At 38.7% G+C, this 17,797-nt stretch overlaps 1 protein-coding gene across 2 annotated transcripts in view; it reads right to left on the bottom strand.

Annotated features, from left to right (window-relative positions):
* The window catches only part of SLC4A4 (solute carrier family 4 member 4), a 345,490-nt gene that overhangs the window by 42,740 nt on the left and 284,953 nt on the right, over positions 1–17,797 (bottom strand). For both annotated transcript variants that reach the window (XM_036264545.1, XM_036264537.1), the window contains 2 exons: positions 13,100–13,170; positions 5,505–5,696 (listed from right to left, as the gene is read on the bottom strand). In XM_036264545.1, coding sequence (XP_036120438.1) covers positions 5,505–5,696; positions 13,100–13,170 — 263 coding nt within the window. The remainder of the gene's footprint in view (positions 1–5,504; positions 5,697–13,099; positions 13,171–17,797) is intronic.

Here is a 17,797-nt window from a genome sequence, read left to right as displayed (position 1 = left end):
ACAATAATTTTTTTCAATACTGAATGAACTTGCTAATTATACAATATACTATTTTTTTTAAAAAATACAGACATCAAAGAACATTCTGCTCAAATGTTATCTAAACAAAGCCTAGAAGGTGTCATAGCTGTTGATGTCACCTGGAGTCTACTAGTTTTATTTATTTAAATGACTATTACAACTAGGAGGTATATTTATAAAGAATCTTACCATTACATCAATTCATATGAGGGTTAGAAGTGTTACTTATTCTAAAAAGAGGAAAGAGAGAACATAAAGGATTTCCTTAAAAAAGGCATTTTCCCAATTACATGCATCAGCTGGCCACACTGAATTTGACATATTAAAATACTAATAATTTTGCCTAATTCAGAGGGCTCTATAGCTTTACAAATTCTACAAATCACAATTCTGCTCTTTCTTCATGCTTCTGCTTTCATTTTTCCTCCTGATATGCAGGATGGCATTCTTGTTGCATGCATGGGGTCACTTGTTGCTATGGGACTCTAGAAGAACATTTTATGTTTGATGCCCTGATCCGTCTGCCACAGATGAGCACAGATTATTCTGTGATACTCCTACAGGAAGTTTCTATATGAAAGACTTTAACTGAAGACTTGAGGCTGGGCCCGGCTGGTGTGGCTCAGTGGTTGAGCGTTGACCCATGCACCAAGAGGTCACCAGTTTGATTCCAAGCCAGGGCACATGCCCAGGTTGTGGGCCCATCCCCAGTGGGGGGCATGCAGGAGGCAGCTGATCGATGTTCTCTTTCATCAATGTTTCTGTCTCTCTCTCCCTCTCTCTGACTTTCTCTCTAAAATCAATAAAGAAAAAAAAAGACTTGAGGCTGATTGCAGACCAGTAACTGTGTGGGACAGTAACTGTGTAGGACAGCAGACTGATGCACCCCTCTAACAAGAAAGGGGAGGCCATGGAGTACTGGAATTCCACCATATTGACTGAGCACTGAGACTCTCTGGAAGTGACTGACATACAAATTAATGTCCTGACAGCCAGGCTAGCAGAGGCAAACTCTTTCATTAAGTGTTCATACTGATGGATTGCAAGTGGCTTCATGGGTAACTGACTCTGGTCTAGGAAAAAGTAATGAGGAACAGAACTAGGGAAACAGAATTACAAGTGTAAAGGAGAGCGATTATAGCTGGATAGTCAAGGGGACTGTGATGAAGTTAATTTGATGTCAAAACAAAACAAAACAAAAAAAAATGGAGAGGCAAATGCAATGGATACCATCTTTTATCAGAACAGATCCATTTTCTACACCTTTCCACCATGCACTCTGCATTGGGAGGGTGACCTGTGTGGTCTACAATGAGCTCCCTTGCTCTCTGAATTCCAGCTGAGTTTAGTCCACAGCAGCTTGGACAGGCCATCAGAGGGAAGAGAAATCAGAGTATTGATTCCCTTCTCTGTATCCCAGCGAGGTTGCCTTGGGCTGGCTAAATCTCTCTATCCAATGTCACAGTACCTCTCAAGACAGCTCTCTCTCTACCTTCTCTCTTTTTCCAGGTCCCAGCAACCACTCTCTTTTCACATCCTTTGGGCCAGGGATAGTAACAACCCCACTGCTATTAGCACTGGACACTACACTCTCCCTGTGGTTCCCCTAACCTTAACCTCACCTTTGTGAATAATGCCTCTGTTAAATCTCTCAAATGATCTAAGTTGACGGTGTCATTTGCTTCCTGCTGGGACTCTGACTGATCCAACAAATATAATTTTAGGATTTGATCTTGGGTGGCTGTGAGGACAGGTGATATTATTAGCTCAGATAAGGAATACAGGAAGATGAGCATGTTCAAAGGTGTGAAGAAAAACCACATGTTATCTCTTCAACGTGACAGCTGTGGATCATCCTCAGAGAGATGCTGGTATAGCAGCAACAAAAGTGAATCTGGCATAAAAATGCAGGTAAGAATCAAGTTTTGGAAGTTTGTGAGCCCTGATCATTACTATAAGCACTAGTTTAATATACAGAATTTATTTAATTTAGGAGATGGAGTCAGAAAACTCTTAAAAATTATGGAATACTAGAGGTTTAAAGGTTGGTAACTGCCATCTAGCTAAGCTCCTCCTCACTAGGTAACTAAAGTCCACAGTTAGCAATCACAGAGCACGTGTTCGTCAATGGCAGTGCTGGCACTAAAATCTGTGGCTTCTGGGTTCCTACATCTGTGCTCTTTTCACAAAATGCAGCAATTATCGCTACGTGACTAGTTTCCATTAGTCAACAAGTATTGAGTACCTAGGCCTCATCCAACCTTTTGCTAATTGATATGTGAGGAATAAAACAGAAGTGTAGCCCGCTGGTGTGGCTCAGTGGACTGAGTGCCGTCCCATGGACTTAGAGGTCCCAGTTCAATTCCTAGTCAGGGCACATGCCCGAGTTGTGGGCTTGATCCCCAGTAGGGGGTGTGGAGGAGGCAGCCGATGGATGTTTCTCTCGCGTCGATGTTTCTCTCTCTCTTTCTCTCTCTAAAAAATCAATAAAAACATATTTTTAAAAAACAGAAGTATAAAGGTTTTCCAGCAGTTTACAATCTTAATTGACTACAACTCATACAACTGTTTTGAATGGAGAGTACAAAAGAGAAAAGGCTATGCAAGCTAATGGAGAATATTCTGTAAGACAAGGGCACTGTCACTTCGTTTCACATTTTCAGATTTCAGAGGTTTCATGTGATGTGAGTGAGGAAGTGCTAACAGGCTTAATTATTGTTGCAACAATCAAGGACTATCTAATTTATCATGTTTAAGCATATAAGTTTTAGTTGTAGAATATAATATGTAAGCGTAAGAATCTATAAATCTATCTGTCCCTACCTGTAGAGACCATCCTTCTAAATGACAGCTTAAATGAAAACATATTTTGGCAAATGAGCAAGAAAAAAAAATGTTCTTATTATTCATGTATGTATATGTGAATTTATGTGTGCATTGTTAGTAGTTAGCTGTACCTGTGAAGTAAGTAAGGAACAGGAATAGCCCCCACACACATTGATCCTTAGAGATCACATGAGTTTCCTCCTCCCTGTTTATTGTACGATCTGGTATATACAGTTCTCAACTATGCTGAGAAACTTCTGAACAGAATTATAACTACAATGCTACCATTATTCTATTTTCATACATGCATGATTTTCTCAAGAACATTTATCAATGGCTGAGAAAATACCTGCCTGGACTCTCATTAGGGCAAAATTCCTTTAAGTCTGAAGACATATTTTTGATTTTGAAATTACTGCTGGAAGAAAAAGGTGATGTCTACATAGACAGTTAAAATGGTCTCAACTGCCCTGGCCGGTTTGGCTCAGTGGTTAGAGCGTCGGCCTGCGGTCCAGAGAGACGCGCTTTCCGTTCCCGCTAAGGGCACGTACCTCACTTGTAGTTTGTCCCCGGCCCTGGTTGGGTTGTGTGGGTGGCAACCACTTGATGTGTCCCTTTCACATCGATGTCTCTCTCTCTCTCTCTCTCCTTCCCACTCTATCTGAACAAAATAAGGAAAAGTGTCCTTGGGTGAGGATGAAAAAAAAATCTCTATTCATTTTAAGGCTGAAATTAGTTTATTTTGCTAAAAGTGCTTCATACATTTTTCACTTTTCTACCTGCTATGTCTAAATAATATTAGACTTTGGAAAGTGGGTGATGAGTCCCAAGATGCCCAATTAATTAACAATTAAGAAAGAGAAACACCTCAATAGAGAAGAAGAAATCATCCTAAAAGACCTTTCCTCAGGAGCGTGTTCTGCAGGAAACTTACACCATTGAAGAGGTGGATCAAGTAAGCACGCATCCCCGTGTGTGAACGTGTTGCGAGCTCCAACGTCTTCTGGGATAGGCAGTTGAATATGTGAAATAGCCAAGTCCTGGCCAACACAGAGTTGTGGGCACAATAACTACCTGCAAAGTACAGATTCCCTAAGGCCGCAAGTGTGAATATGCGTGTGTATTCCTGTGTACAAAAAAAAATGTCTGGGGGCTGAATTCTGCCTGTGGACCACCAGTTTGTGATGTTGCTTTTAGGCAGACTAAGTTGAACACTTCTTTCTACATTTCACTTTGTGGAAATGTTTCATTCCTTAGGCTAGCTAATCCAAACCTTTCATTGTTGCTATGGTCTGAATGCATGTCACCCCCAAATCCCTATGTGGACATCCTAATCCCCAAAGAAGATGGTAGTAGGAGGCAGAGCCTTAGAAGGGTGCTTAGGTCATAAGGGTGAAGACTTTATGAATGAGATCAATGTTTTTACAAAAGAAACCCCAAAGAGATTCCTAGCCCTTCTGCCACATGAAGACACTAAAAAAGGTGATGACAGAGAACCAGGAAGAGGGCCTCCCCAATCAGGACAGCTCCTGACCTTGGACTTCCCTGCCTCCAGACTGAGAAATAGATTTCTGTTGTGTATAAGCCACCCAGTCTACAGCATTCTGTCACAGCAGTTCAGACAAGACAATGATCAACCCTTCCCTTATTTTCGATTTTATAAGAATCAGAGAGTCAAAATATTTCCTAGGTGAAAATAATATACTAATTTTAAGTTGCATTTACTAGATATTGAAAAAGGGAACTTCATCAGCTGTATCTCGTGTCTTTAAAGTTAACCCACTCCTTGTACACAAAATATAAGAGGAAAGTTTTCGTGAAGCTCCAGTATAGAATAGTTCACTGGTAAAAATTAGGTATTATCAAGATTACCTGAGAATTATTGACATCCTGAACACTAAGAATTGAACCATGAAACAAAGGATTATCTTAGTTTTATTCTTCAGGTAAAACACACACACACACACACACACACACACACACACAAAATGCTATTAACTAAATGTTGATCTTATCTTGTACTGTCTCAAAGAATCACAATTGTGACTTTACATTCACCCAAGTTTATTACTGAGAGACAGGATGTCTGCCCACTCAGCTCAATGATCTGTTTTTCCATACTACAACTTTCATTATTACAGGATGGAAAGTTTTGCTAAGATAACACTAATATTTTATACCAATACTTGTGTTAACAACACAGTTTAAGTTTACTTCCACAGCCCATAATTTAACTACTAAATTACTCAAATGGACAGCTGATGAGCAGAAACTTCTATGTCAAAATTCTTGATCAATATAAAATGAGTTTTTGTTTACACACTCAAACACTATGGATGTAAAAGGTATTTTCTTAATTTTTGAATGTTTACATAGAATATGCTCCACTTTTTCATTTTAGTACAGTCAGAATTATGACAGTCAGAATTTATGACAGAATTATGTGAGCAAGATCCTTGGAAAGGTTTTTCAAAGCTGAACTATAGTTATTTTAAAAATTTATATGCATATGGACAAAGATTGGAAAGCAATTTTTTTAAATGCACAAAATTATATTGGAAAGGTTGAATTACAAGTGCCCTTTTCCTTACATAAAATTGCATTCTTGTTGATACAGTGTAAATTAAATAAAAATTATTTAAAGCTCAGGTACTTACCATGGTTGGGAAATAACGACTGGTTTTGAATTTTTTCAGAGCCATCGAGGTGGTGTAGGTGCCCAAGAAGAGGATGAAAGACATGAGTGTGATATCGGGAACAAAATCACAGTTGCTCCCCACGAGCTTCCCTCCATACTTCAAACACTCCTTCTTCGACAGAACTGCCCAGTCAAAGGTAGCATTATGGTACTGAAGAAGAAAAACATTAAACATTTTCTAGAGCCCACTGACACATCAAAAGCAGCTTTTGATACTTGATGGGCTATGTAGGGATTATGCTAAAAGTTTCTGGAAAACAGTTTGAAGGTAACCATTGCAGAATGAAACTGGATGAGATGTTAACAGAATAACAGGTAAGGGGAGGGGACCCAGGAGGCGACAGTGATTGAAAATACAAAGAGAACGATGCAGTCTGTTATCTAGTTTGAGCTACAACCTGACAACCACTCACCGGTTCAACAGAAACAAGCCACTAAGTCTTTCTCTCCTGTCAACCTTCCTGAGAGTAAACTGAGTAATATCCTAAGTCTTAAAATGTGCGACTCTCTGAAACACTTTGTTGTTCAAAAGTACTTACTTTTGTTGTGAACAGCTCCTTATGCTTCAAGCTAAGGACCCATGGTTAATGCTCCAAAAGTTCTATTAGGTTAACTACTCATCTACCCAGCATATTCACAAACGAGCTGTTTCTTTTCTAAATAACTAGAGTTGGTAACGCAGGGAATTAAACTACAAGATGCTGATGGGCCCTGCTGTGACCAGCTCACACCCACCTCCTTCTCTGGAGAACTGCTTTCAGCCTCAAAAAAGCCCCCTCACCTGGAGTGTTATGCCCTCCTGCATACCTGACCACACTATGGGGTGCTATTGACTGAATATTTGGGCTCCCCTAAAACTCATGTTTAAACATATTTGCCTCTGTGACGGTATTCAGAGGTGAAACCTTTGGAAGATGGCTAGGTCATGGTGGTGGGGCCTTCATGAATGGGATTAGTGTTCTTATGAAAGGGACCCCAGTGAGCTCCCTTGCCCCTTCCATCATATGAGTATACAGTGAAAAGAAGTCTGTCTATGAACTTGGAAGCAGGTCCTCACCAGATACTGAATCTGCTGACATCGTGATGTTGAACGTCCTCTGGGGTCCAGGGCTAAGGGGTATATTTTATGCTAACAGGAGAGTTGAGAATAACTTGCAAATAAGTGTGGAAAGATACATTTCTCCTGTTCTTTGGAAGCAAGAGTTCTACCTCAAACCAAATACACTGTCAATACCCTTTACTAGTCAATTAATTCTTTTTTTTTAATTGTTTTTGTTTCTTTATTGATTTTAGAGAGAGGGAGAGAGAGCTAGAAACATTGATGAGAGAGAACATCGAATGGCCACCTCCTGCATGCCCCCCACTGGGGATCGGGCCCACAACCTGGGCATGTGCCCTGACCAGGAATCGAACTGGCGACCTCTTGGTACATGGGTCAACGCTCAACCACTGAGCCACACTGGCTGGGCTCAATAAATTCTCTGGATATATTGATATGAGTGATCTATTTATAACAGATCATACCTATAAAAGAAGACTTTCTGACCAGGAAGAGTTCTATATTTTCATAGAGTTCAACATGTAAAGTGCTCACACTTTTTTTTTAACAACAAAAAAATAAACTCTAAATCACTCCCTGAAATATATTTTCTTTATTAGCTTCAACCTGTAAATATCTGAATTGCATAATTACTCTTATCAGACTTTGCTTCTGAGAGGTGATTAATCATGTCTCATTTTGTTTTTCAAATTTCTGTATATGGATGTTTTTAGCAGAATACATTTAAAGAGTAGAGGTCATAATAGATAACACATTTCTTTGTTTTAAAATCAGCAAAAATTTACCATAATTTCATCATAGCTCTTTGACATCAGCAGAATGCTTTGTAAAAAAAATTCTCACCTGAGTCTATGTTTTTATTGATTTTTATTTTAGAGAGAGAAGAAGGGAGAGGGAGAGAGAGAGAAACATCAATTGGTTGTTTCCAGTACGGGCCCCAGTGGGGGATTAAACCTGCAACCCAGGTATGTGCCCTGACCAGGAATCAAACCCATGACATTTTGGTGTATGGGAAAACACTTCCAACAACTAAGCCACCAAGCCAGGTCCAGAATGCTTTTTTGTAACTAGAATTTCCAGAGAGATAAGCAGCATTAAAACAATTCCAACAGGAAATTTCTTGTATTGCTTTTCTTTGTTTTTGTTTTTGTTTTTTTTAATTTTTTTTTCTTTATTGATTTTAGAGAAAGAGGAAGGGAGAGGGAGAGAGAGAAACATCAATAAGAGAGGACATCGACTGCCGGCCTGTTGCATGCCCCCCACTGGGGATCGGGCCCACAACCTGGGCATGTGCCCTGACCAGGAATTGGACCTCTTGGTGCATGGGTCGATGCTCAGCCACTGAGCCACACCAGCTGGGCCTGTATTTCTTTTCTTACAGAGATTCAGTTGAAGTGAAAGCTATACAGATGTACATGAAATGATAAAGATGTTTTCTTGCTTACATAGAATGCTTCATTCACTTATCCAGTAAGTCCTTTATTCAAAACTCACTGAGCGCTCACCATGTGGGGGAACTGACAGTGAGTGAACCAGGTGGGTTAAAGCAGGTCATCCATGAAAATGGGTAGTGAGAGAAAACATGTAAAGGAAATGGGACCAAATCCCTAGGGGTTTTAACTGAGGTCAATCTCATAGAAAAATATTTTAGTCTATTTTTTCTGGACCTCATTTTCTAGAGACACTGTTTATATTGAGATCTTTCTAACTCTTAAATGTAGAATGTATACTAAAAGATTGATTTCAAAATTTAAAGTACTGTAGCATCCTCTCCAAATACACAAGTGGGGGGATATACGCAAGAGGATGGGCAACATGTTGACAGTCTCTGAAGCTAGGTGACATGTATGTGGGGTTCACATACTAGTCTCTCTACTTTGGTGTATATTTTACATTTTCCATGATATTTTAAAAGGTAGGAACATGTAACCTTCAAGGAGATTTAAGGACAGAATGGTTTTTGCATTTGACTTTCCCAATGAGAAAAAACATAAGGATGCTACATACAAGAAGATAAATATGACATTCCATTTCCTATTAAAATGAATGTTAACTCCTAGAACTGCCCTGAAGGTTTATGAAATCAAAGCACTTTTGCTTTCATGTCTGACAAGCAGAATATATGAGACTATAATACTTCTTAGTCCCATGATTAATAGCATTTCCATGTAGACATGATAGGCTTCCCTGGGTAATACAATAAGCAAAAATAATAATAATAATGAAAATAAAAAATTCTACACTGCTCTCTTTGAGTATAGACTGGTAAGATGCATGCCTTTTAAATATATATAAATGAGAGTAATGCTACAAATAAAAGTCTCAAGGTTAAATAGTACCTGTATTCATTTAGGACTTTCCTTGCAGTGGGCGAGTCACATTTGCAGTAACCTGCCATCTTACTTTAAGATGGACAGTGTACATCAGAGCCGCAGTTCTCTGTATTATATGTATTATTGTAAAATATCAAAACTAATTAGTTAAGATATAGAAGGTTGAAGGAGACGGTCACTGCTAGATAAGTTTTTTTAAAAATCCACCAGAGATGAGGATGGCAAAGAAACCTAAATAAATTCCAAAAATGTTACAAGACCTTCATAGGCTGCTTTGCCCCTGGCAGAGAAGCAGGTGGAAGATAAATCTAGATGGAGGTAGAGAGAAATAAGCCACATCCCTAATGAATTGTTAACAGCTGCATGCAGTGAGGACCACAATTCTGAGGATCCCCAGGCGCAGATGGAGCCTGTGGTGTATAAAGGTTGGAGGTGAGACACAATTGCTGTGAGAAGTCCCCACTTGGACACAGTCTACACCACATGCAAAAGGCCACTTTCCCAAGATGGGAGGCAGGGCCGGAGAGCTGAGAGAAAACCCTGGAGGCATTCAGGCACTTCTGACTGAAGAGGGCTAAGGCATCTGACCTCCGAAGTCTGGGGGGCAGAGCAGTTGGGAAAAGGAGAGTCTCTCAAAGGCTCAGAAAGCTGGGGCGTAGAACAAGATCTGGAGCATTCCATGGGCCATTCCGGGATGAAGGGATGTTCTTTATCCTGTTTTGAGTGGTGGTTACGTGAGTGTATAAAATTGTCAAAATGCATTGCAATTAACATGCAAGAACTGTACATTTTACAACATGCCTCCATTTAATTAAAAAAAAAAATCTAACATGAAAAACAAATACTAACGGATCCATTCAATGAGCTCCTCAGAAGAGACTGACGTTAGATTTTGAAATCTGGTCTCTCCCTTTGAGAGTTGCTAGGTGGAGGCCAACAGGTTGTAATGCTTATTGTTCAGACACACAATGTGGACAGACTGTGGCGGCTCTCACAGTTCCATAGCGACCTTTTAAAGGGTTTTGTTTACAAGTTGAAAGAATATGCCAAAGGAGAAATCTATGGGCAAACTGAAGAAGGTGAGAAGAATTAAAGACACAATGATTCCAACAATAAATGAAAATAATGGAAAACCTGTCCTTTTATCCTGAGGGTTGGTTATTCTAGAGTTCCAATCTCTATCCAACTGCTCCAATGCCCCGATTTCCCTGCTCTCTCTCCCTGAAAAAACACCCCATCAGCAGGAAGAAGACAGCTGGTCTTATGCTAATGAGGCCGAAGGGAAAGCCTTCCTTCCTCTGACAGGATGTTCTCAGGGCCTCGGACAGGGAGTCTGGCCACTTACACAGCACCTTTCAGGATCTCATTATGGCCGAAATGAAAAGAAGGAAATTAAGAGCTGATGACTGGATGTCCCAGGCATGGTCAGGGAGCGGAGCTGGCCTGGCTGGGCAGACAGAGGCCTCAGCAGTCTGTCAGAAGCAGGGCCTTCCAACTTCTCTCCATCAGTCTGAGCTATGGAGGCAGCATGGCCTCCTGGAGTGATAATAACATCTAAACAGAATAATAACAGTGCCTACCATTGATCGAGAGATATGTGCCAGCCACTGTGCCACGTCCTGCCTATTTATTAATTTGACCTTTATACAGGGTGGAGCAAAAGTAGGTTTATAGTTGTTTGTGTGGAAAATAATACAATAATTAATAAATAACGATACAGGAATAACCTCTGTGTTTTGCGTATTTACAACTATAAACCTACTTTTGCCTCACCCTGTAGAATCTCGGACATAAATACTAGAAGGCTCCACAGCCTGTGAAGTAATGGAGCCTTGCATTTGAAACTAAGCAGTCTGACACCAGAACTCAGCACGTGTAAGTCTTCTACATCAAACGCTTTTATGGTTCCCCAAAGAATTCAAATAGGCAAATGTTGGAGTTGGAAAGCTCTAAGTTCAAATTCTGGTTTTACCACAGACAAGTGTATGGTCCTTGGAAGGTCAATTAACCTTTCTAAACCTCTATGTCATCTATAAAATACACGTTACATAATAATTCACAAAGTTATTGTGAAGATTACAGATGATATAAGAGCCTTTAGTGGGTGCTCAATAAATGGTAGTTATTGCTGATGATAATAAATCATATTACTCATTTCTAGATTATCTGCCTATATACTGTCTGTGTATTTATGTCTGTGTGTCTATGCAAAGGATACATAAAGGAATTGATATGGATAGACAAGGAGAAATGAAAAATAGAATAAAAGTTATCTTTCATAATTACATACACACATGTGCATATTTTTTCCTAAGTTTTTTTCTCTGAACATAGCAACTTAACATCTTAATTATGGTGTGCAACTGACACCCCCTGAGGGGCCACTGCCCTGGAACAGAGAGTGTTCTTAGGGACGGAAAGGGTAAACATTTCCGTTTGCAAACACTGAAACCTCATGACGCACTACCAGTGTCAAAAGTCTTGGAACCACCCAGACTTCACTTCGCATCTTTGTTCTACTAATTTATGGCTAAGTGACCTGCAGTAAGAAAGGTTTTCTCGCCTTCTGGAACTGCGGTTTCTCTCAATTCTCAAATGCAGATAAGCATGCCTGGTAGTTTGTGTTAATGCTTATACTACATAGTAAGTTTTATAATGATTATAAGACATGTGAAACCCCTGGTCTCTGATAGATGCTCTATAAATGGCAGTTAGATTATAATCATCATTGTGACTTTATGTCCTCTATCATAGTCACACCGGAAGTCAGCGACAACTTCCATTTGTTTTCCATGAATCTTACAGTGTCATCTGACTATAATTACTATATACCAATTACTGGTGTCTCTCCAGGACTTGACCAAAGACAGGACTCAAAAATTCATTAATTTTAAAGCTTTCTTTGATTAGTTACAAAAAAATAAGTTAGAAACAATCTCTTTTTAAGTTAGTGGAAGTGTTTTATTAATTTTTATTGCTTATGGTTTTAATTACATTCACTTGTAAATTTTTATTGGATTTTAATTAAAATTCTTTAAAGTCTAGAAGAAAGTATTTTTCTCTGTATTTTAATCAAGTCCTTTCAGGCAATAGGCTGGCTGGCTCAAAGACTGAAAATTAAACTCTTTTCTCAATGTGGCTTTTAAAAGGTATATACATACTGTCATTCACACATACACATACACACTCAAATATGGAAGAAATAAAGAGGCAAAGTTTGGGGAAAGTCAGAGAAAACTTTTTTAAGAAGTCAAGAGAGCCACAGAATATAAAAACGAGAGAGAAACAGGGTCAAGTGCGAGTTGTCCAGGAAAGACAGAAAACATCATCTGTGAAAGGGATGTTGTGTATCGTATCTGCAGAAGTGTTCTGGTCTCCTGAGAGACTGGCACTCTATCAATACCAGGTATTATAGTTTCTGTCGTTTAAGGGAGAGATTGATATTCTTTGGTAAGAGTCCATATCCAGTGTGGAAGGAACACAATTGAAAGTCTGAAACAGCACTTTCCTCTTTTTCTCCAGCACAAAAGTCTCCTTCCAGTGTGTGACCTTCCATGCAAAACAGCTCATTTTTAAAGCTTAGTTCAAGTCTCTTAAAGGTCCTTGGTCACTTGCCATGGGAAAGGATATCATGTGACAGAGGCATAGTTTTTCTCCAAGTGACAGGGGAAATGTCCTGCTACAATCAGCCTTAGTGAGGAGAACACAGTACCATTTGGAAGTCAGAAGAATCCTTCGTCGAACTAGAAACAGAGAGGACACCATGCTCTCATTTCTCTGCTTCCCCCACTTCACCTTGCAAAAACACTTCAAGGTGACAATTAATTGGATAGAGCAGTTAAATTCCTAAGCAGGTTTAAAAAGAATATAGTAGAAGTAAATATTCACTTCAGTTAAAGAAAGAGAGAGAGAGAGAGAGAAGAAAGAAAGAAAGAAAGAAAGAAAGAAAGAAAGAAAGAAAGAAAGAAAGAAAGAAAGAAAGAAAGAAAGGAAAACAAGCTAACTAGAGCAAAGAAAGTGTTATTTCTGTCCTCCCACTAGCACGGGGTATTAAACGTGTCCAGGCTAGGGCGGCTGAATGGTAGGAGACATCACATTATGAATATAATAGACTATACAATGTGTAAGTGTGCAAGTGCTTTGAAATATTAAGTCACTTACCGTGTCGGTTGAAGACATAGTTGGCAAACCCTCTGGAGCCAATGTGGTGTCATTAGATATCGAGATATTAGCTGTAAGACAAAGATAACTTTGACTATAAATAGAGAATTTAAATGACTAAAATGTGTAACTTGGTCATCTAAAAGAGCAGGGCTAGGCATTAAAAATATCTTCAATAACAACATAAGGGCATAATAAATTTTTCTTTATTATAATTATATTCACCTTTCACCTAGATAAAACCACCAAAAATTTGGACACATCTGTTGTGCTCCAATCTGGTAAGAAACATGGCAAATATTTAATGATATGGCATTACAATTTGCTTGTTTCAGGTTTCATATTTTGTCTGGTAGAAGAAATGGTCCTGAAGAAATGAGTAGGTTGATGGTTTCATGTAGAGTCAAATCTCACAAACTGGAGTTTTACTAAGTAAGAATTGATTTGGAATTTCTGGAAATTTGCACTGTATGTGAGAAACTATGTCTTTGCAAAACATGTGAAAACAAAAACTACTACTAAGTAAAAACTAAAGTATATAAATACAATTGGGATGAATATTTAATCTAATTTTTAAAGTATTTCATATAATTTGACATCATTTATAGATGTCAACTGCAGAAAAACTATATTTATTAAACCAACCCTCTTGGAACTATTCCATTTAGTATTTTAAACTCTTCTAGCCCTGGCCAGTGTGGCTCAGCAGTTAGAGCACTGGCCCACAGACCAAAGAGTCATGGGTTCAATTCCCGGTCAAGGGCATACACCTGGGTTCAATCCCCTCCCTGGTTGGAGTTGTGTGGGAGGCAAGCAATTGATGTGTCTCTCTCACATCCATGTTTCTCTCTCTTTCTCTCTCTCTCTCTCCCTCCCTCCCTCCCTCCCTCCCTCTTTCCCACCCTATCTAAAAATATCAGTGGAAAAATACCCTTGGGTGAGGATTAAAATAAATAAATAAATAAATAAATAAATAAATAAATAAATAAATAAAATAAAAGCATTCTATAGTTAAAACATTTTTCTTTAACCGATAAGCCTTTTCCTAATATGTGAAGTTTTACGTATTATAAAATAGTTACTCAGGATATTCCTAATTTATGGCAATACTATTAATTAACACAACAGGTTTTTGTCTTTGAGGGTTACATAGTTCATCTAACATTACATTGCTAATCACCGCTTGGTGCCTCAGCACAGGACTTCCCAAGCTCCTCGCCTGTCCTTTTAATCTGCCATGGTTAGGTCTCGCCTAACACAAACTTTTAAGGAGAACCAAACAGGCTCATTCGACTGTTAACATTCAGAATATAAGATCCATCAAAGAAGAGGAGAAGGGGCATGTCTTGTTCATCGCTTTTTCCCAGAATCTGCCCAGTTTGTCACTTAACTAACAGGAACTCAAAAATATTTGTTTATTATTCAATCTGTAAAAAGAAAAAATCCTGCGATTTGCAGCCACATGAATAAACATGAAGCACATTACGTTAAGTGAAATAAGCCAGACAAAGACAGATACTGCCTGGTATCACTTATAGGTAGAATCTTTAAAAAAGAAAAAAAAGGAATCTAACTCTTAAAAACAGATTGTAAAATGATGGTGGCAGTTGGTAAAAGGGTACAATCATAAGATGCATTAGGTCTAAGGATCTAATGTAAAACATGGTGACTATAATCAATAACACCGTATTGTATAATTAAAATTGGCTGAGAGTACAACTTAAGTGTTCTCACTAAATAAAATAAATATGTGAGGTATGGATAGGTTAATTAACACAACGTATATGCAAATTAAATCATGTTGTACACTTTAAGTATATTAAAATTTTATTTTTCAATTATACTTGAATAAGGCTGAAAAAATATTTGTTTACTGTCAATAAGAGAAGCTAGGAAAGGGGCCATTTAATTTGTAGTCACAAATGAATGAGAGCAGGTAAAGGCAAACAAAATGAAGGAAAGGAAAGAAAAGAAGAGAAAATATTTAACTGAGTCCTACTTTTTCTCATTTTGAGAATCTATTCTGATCTTTGAAGGCTCTGGAATTGTTAAAACGTTTAACGTGACGTTAGCTGCTGCAGGGACTTTCCTGTTTCCTCCATAAACAAGTACACACGAAAACTGTCTGTTTGCTTATACTACTCTCTGTTTCATTACAGGTCACAGAAGGAATCAAACAGGTTCAAGAATGCTTGCCCCGCACAATGAAACCAAACAAGAATCTATTCCCAGAAGAAAGATGTTAGTAAATTATTATCAATAAACCCTAGATTTTTATTATCATTTTGTTCCACTTTTTCACTTAAAAACACACAAGCCCATATAACAGGTATACTTTTATACCCTTGTTATGTTGGGTGGGATCCCACAGCCCACTATGCCAGGCTCCTTGCCCAGGATTACAAAGTTCAATCCGAAGTAGAGTTGGTACCAAAACCTGTTCAGCCTTCTTTCTCTTCCTATTCAGCATTTCTAATGATCCAAAGCAAGATGATTTATGTGGCCACAGAATTCAAGGTGGGACCGTAGTTGGCAATGTTAGATGATGGGACTCTTGCCTGCGAGCTAAAATGTCTTCCTGTCTGAGGTTTGAAGGAACACAGCCTATGCAGTCACAGGCAGCGCAGACGGGGTCTGGGAAGCTGCTCTTACTGAGCTCGATTCTTTAATGCAATTTTAAGAGCTTCCTGTCACAAGACAGTGAAGGTCTTTTTGTAACACACTTTTCTGCATAAAAACAAGGAGTGAGGGGGAAAGACAGTCAAGGCTCCTTCTTTTGGTGAAGTAAGTGACAGATATAAAGACCACGAATGAACTAAAATAGGATTCCAATCTGAAGTTTTAGTAACTGCCCTTAAGTTTTGGATGCATGTCAACGCTGCTCATAAAACTCCTTTTATCTTTTCAGACTTTCTCAGAGTCAAGCTATGAAAGCACATTGGCTCTCAAAATACCAAAAGACCAGTATCAAAAGGACAATCAAAAATATAAATGTTTCATACTTATTTTAATAAGCAGCTGCTTCAAGAGAAAGACTTCAAAATAAATATATAAGCAAGTACTTCCATAAATATATATTGGCAGAATATGGTGGAGTCCATAAATAAGATTAAAAGTTAATTTATTTAAGCTCACAGAAGAAAAAATGATTAATTCCAATTGGGAGCTTGGTCTACAAGAGCCATTGGTCACCATTTGGATCTAGACGCGTACAATGCAAATATTTTGGCACAGTGGTCTGTTTATATAGAATTTGCAATATCCTTAATTAGGATTCTGGAAAGATCAAATGGAAAAGCCAAAATACACTGCAGTCTGCCTGTCCTCACTGTTTGCTTAGCACCATGGCTTATGAAGTAAAGAAACTCTTTGCCCGAAGAGTCTGGCTCATTTAGAATTAGCCATTTGTTACGGGGACAGTCTGCATCCCATACTTGGTTTCAGGGAGTTTCCACAGGTTGATGGTTTTATGTTACTTGGATTTTCACTTCTTGATCCTCCTTCCCATGTATCAAATTCTAGCTGATCCTCTGGAACAGGGGAATGAACATGGTCAGTCACAGACATTTAAAAATGTATCTGCGAGTTTTCAATCCTTAGCTGGCTTTTCCCTCTTTGTGTTTAATAAGAGATCTAGAGAAAGAACAGGCTGCAGGAGCTATGCGTGGACACACCCATGTGTCCTTGTTAGTACACCTCCTGCAGAGGGACTATCAGTTACTTACGGGTGTCCTTCCTTATCCTCTAGTAACCTGGCCCCGGGAACTACCCCATGACTCTCCTGCTTTACACATTAGCAGGAAATGTACCATCAGGAACACACACAAAAGCTCACTTAAGCCCTTCATTTGTGAAATGGGATTTGAAATCATCTACCTCATAAGGTTACTGTGTAGATTAAATAAAACAAAGTCTCAGTACCCGGTAAGAGCTAAATGGTAGCTAAGATTATTACTATTATTATTATGGCCTGGAGAGAGCAGACTTCAGCCCTGGAAAGAATGTCAGCTAACTCACAGGCTTATGTAATGACTCAATACACATAAATTATAATATTAGAATATAATATACATTAAAATATAGTTAATCAAAATCCCCTAGTAAGATGTCTGGCACTGGGATAGTGTTTGATAAACGTGGACCAAATCTGAATCTATGCCCTCCACATAGCTTGTGGGGTTACAATAATGTGAAACTGGCTACCCTCTCTGAATCAGAATACATTTAAGGGTTTTCTTCATGATAACAAAACTTTAATGTTTTATTCCATTCTATTTCAGTAATATCTTTAGGAGAATGAATAAGTGGGAAATAGAGTAACACTGAATAAGCTCCTTGCCTACCTGGTCATATCAGCTTTATTCGCGGGCCCTCGAAAACTTGAGCACACAGGCGCCTTTTGAGAAAGTCAACTATTTATGCTTTACATTTCTAGATCAACAACAAAGCAAAGTGGCTTTTGTAGGGATGACAAGGTGAATGAGGAAAACTTTGAGGGAAGTAGCTGTTAGGAAAATTACCGGCCAGTATTTCAGCCTTTAATCTTAAAACAAAATTAACAGAAAGTTTTTCTTCACTTTTTCTTGTTATTCACTTTTTTTGTTTGTTTTCCTACGTATTTTCGCCGAGTCTGACGCTGGAGATTTTCACTCTCACTAGGCAGGTTCAGGTCATGACCCTTGCACCCCAGGACACTTT

The sequence above is a fragment of the Molossus molossus genome, unplaced genomic scaffold, assembly GCF_014108415.1.
Source record: "Molossus molossus isolate mMolMol1 unplaced genomic scaffold, mMolMol1.p scaffold_m16_p_1, whole genome shotgun sequence".
Lineage (NCBI taxonomy): Eukaryota > Metazoa > Chordata > Mammalia > Chiroptera > Molossidae > Molossus > Molossus molossus.
Note: the sequence above shows the minus strand (reverse complement) of the source record. Positions and strands in the feature narration are given on the sequence as shown.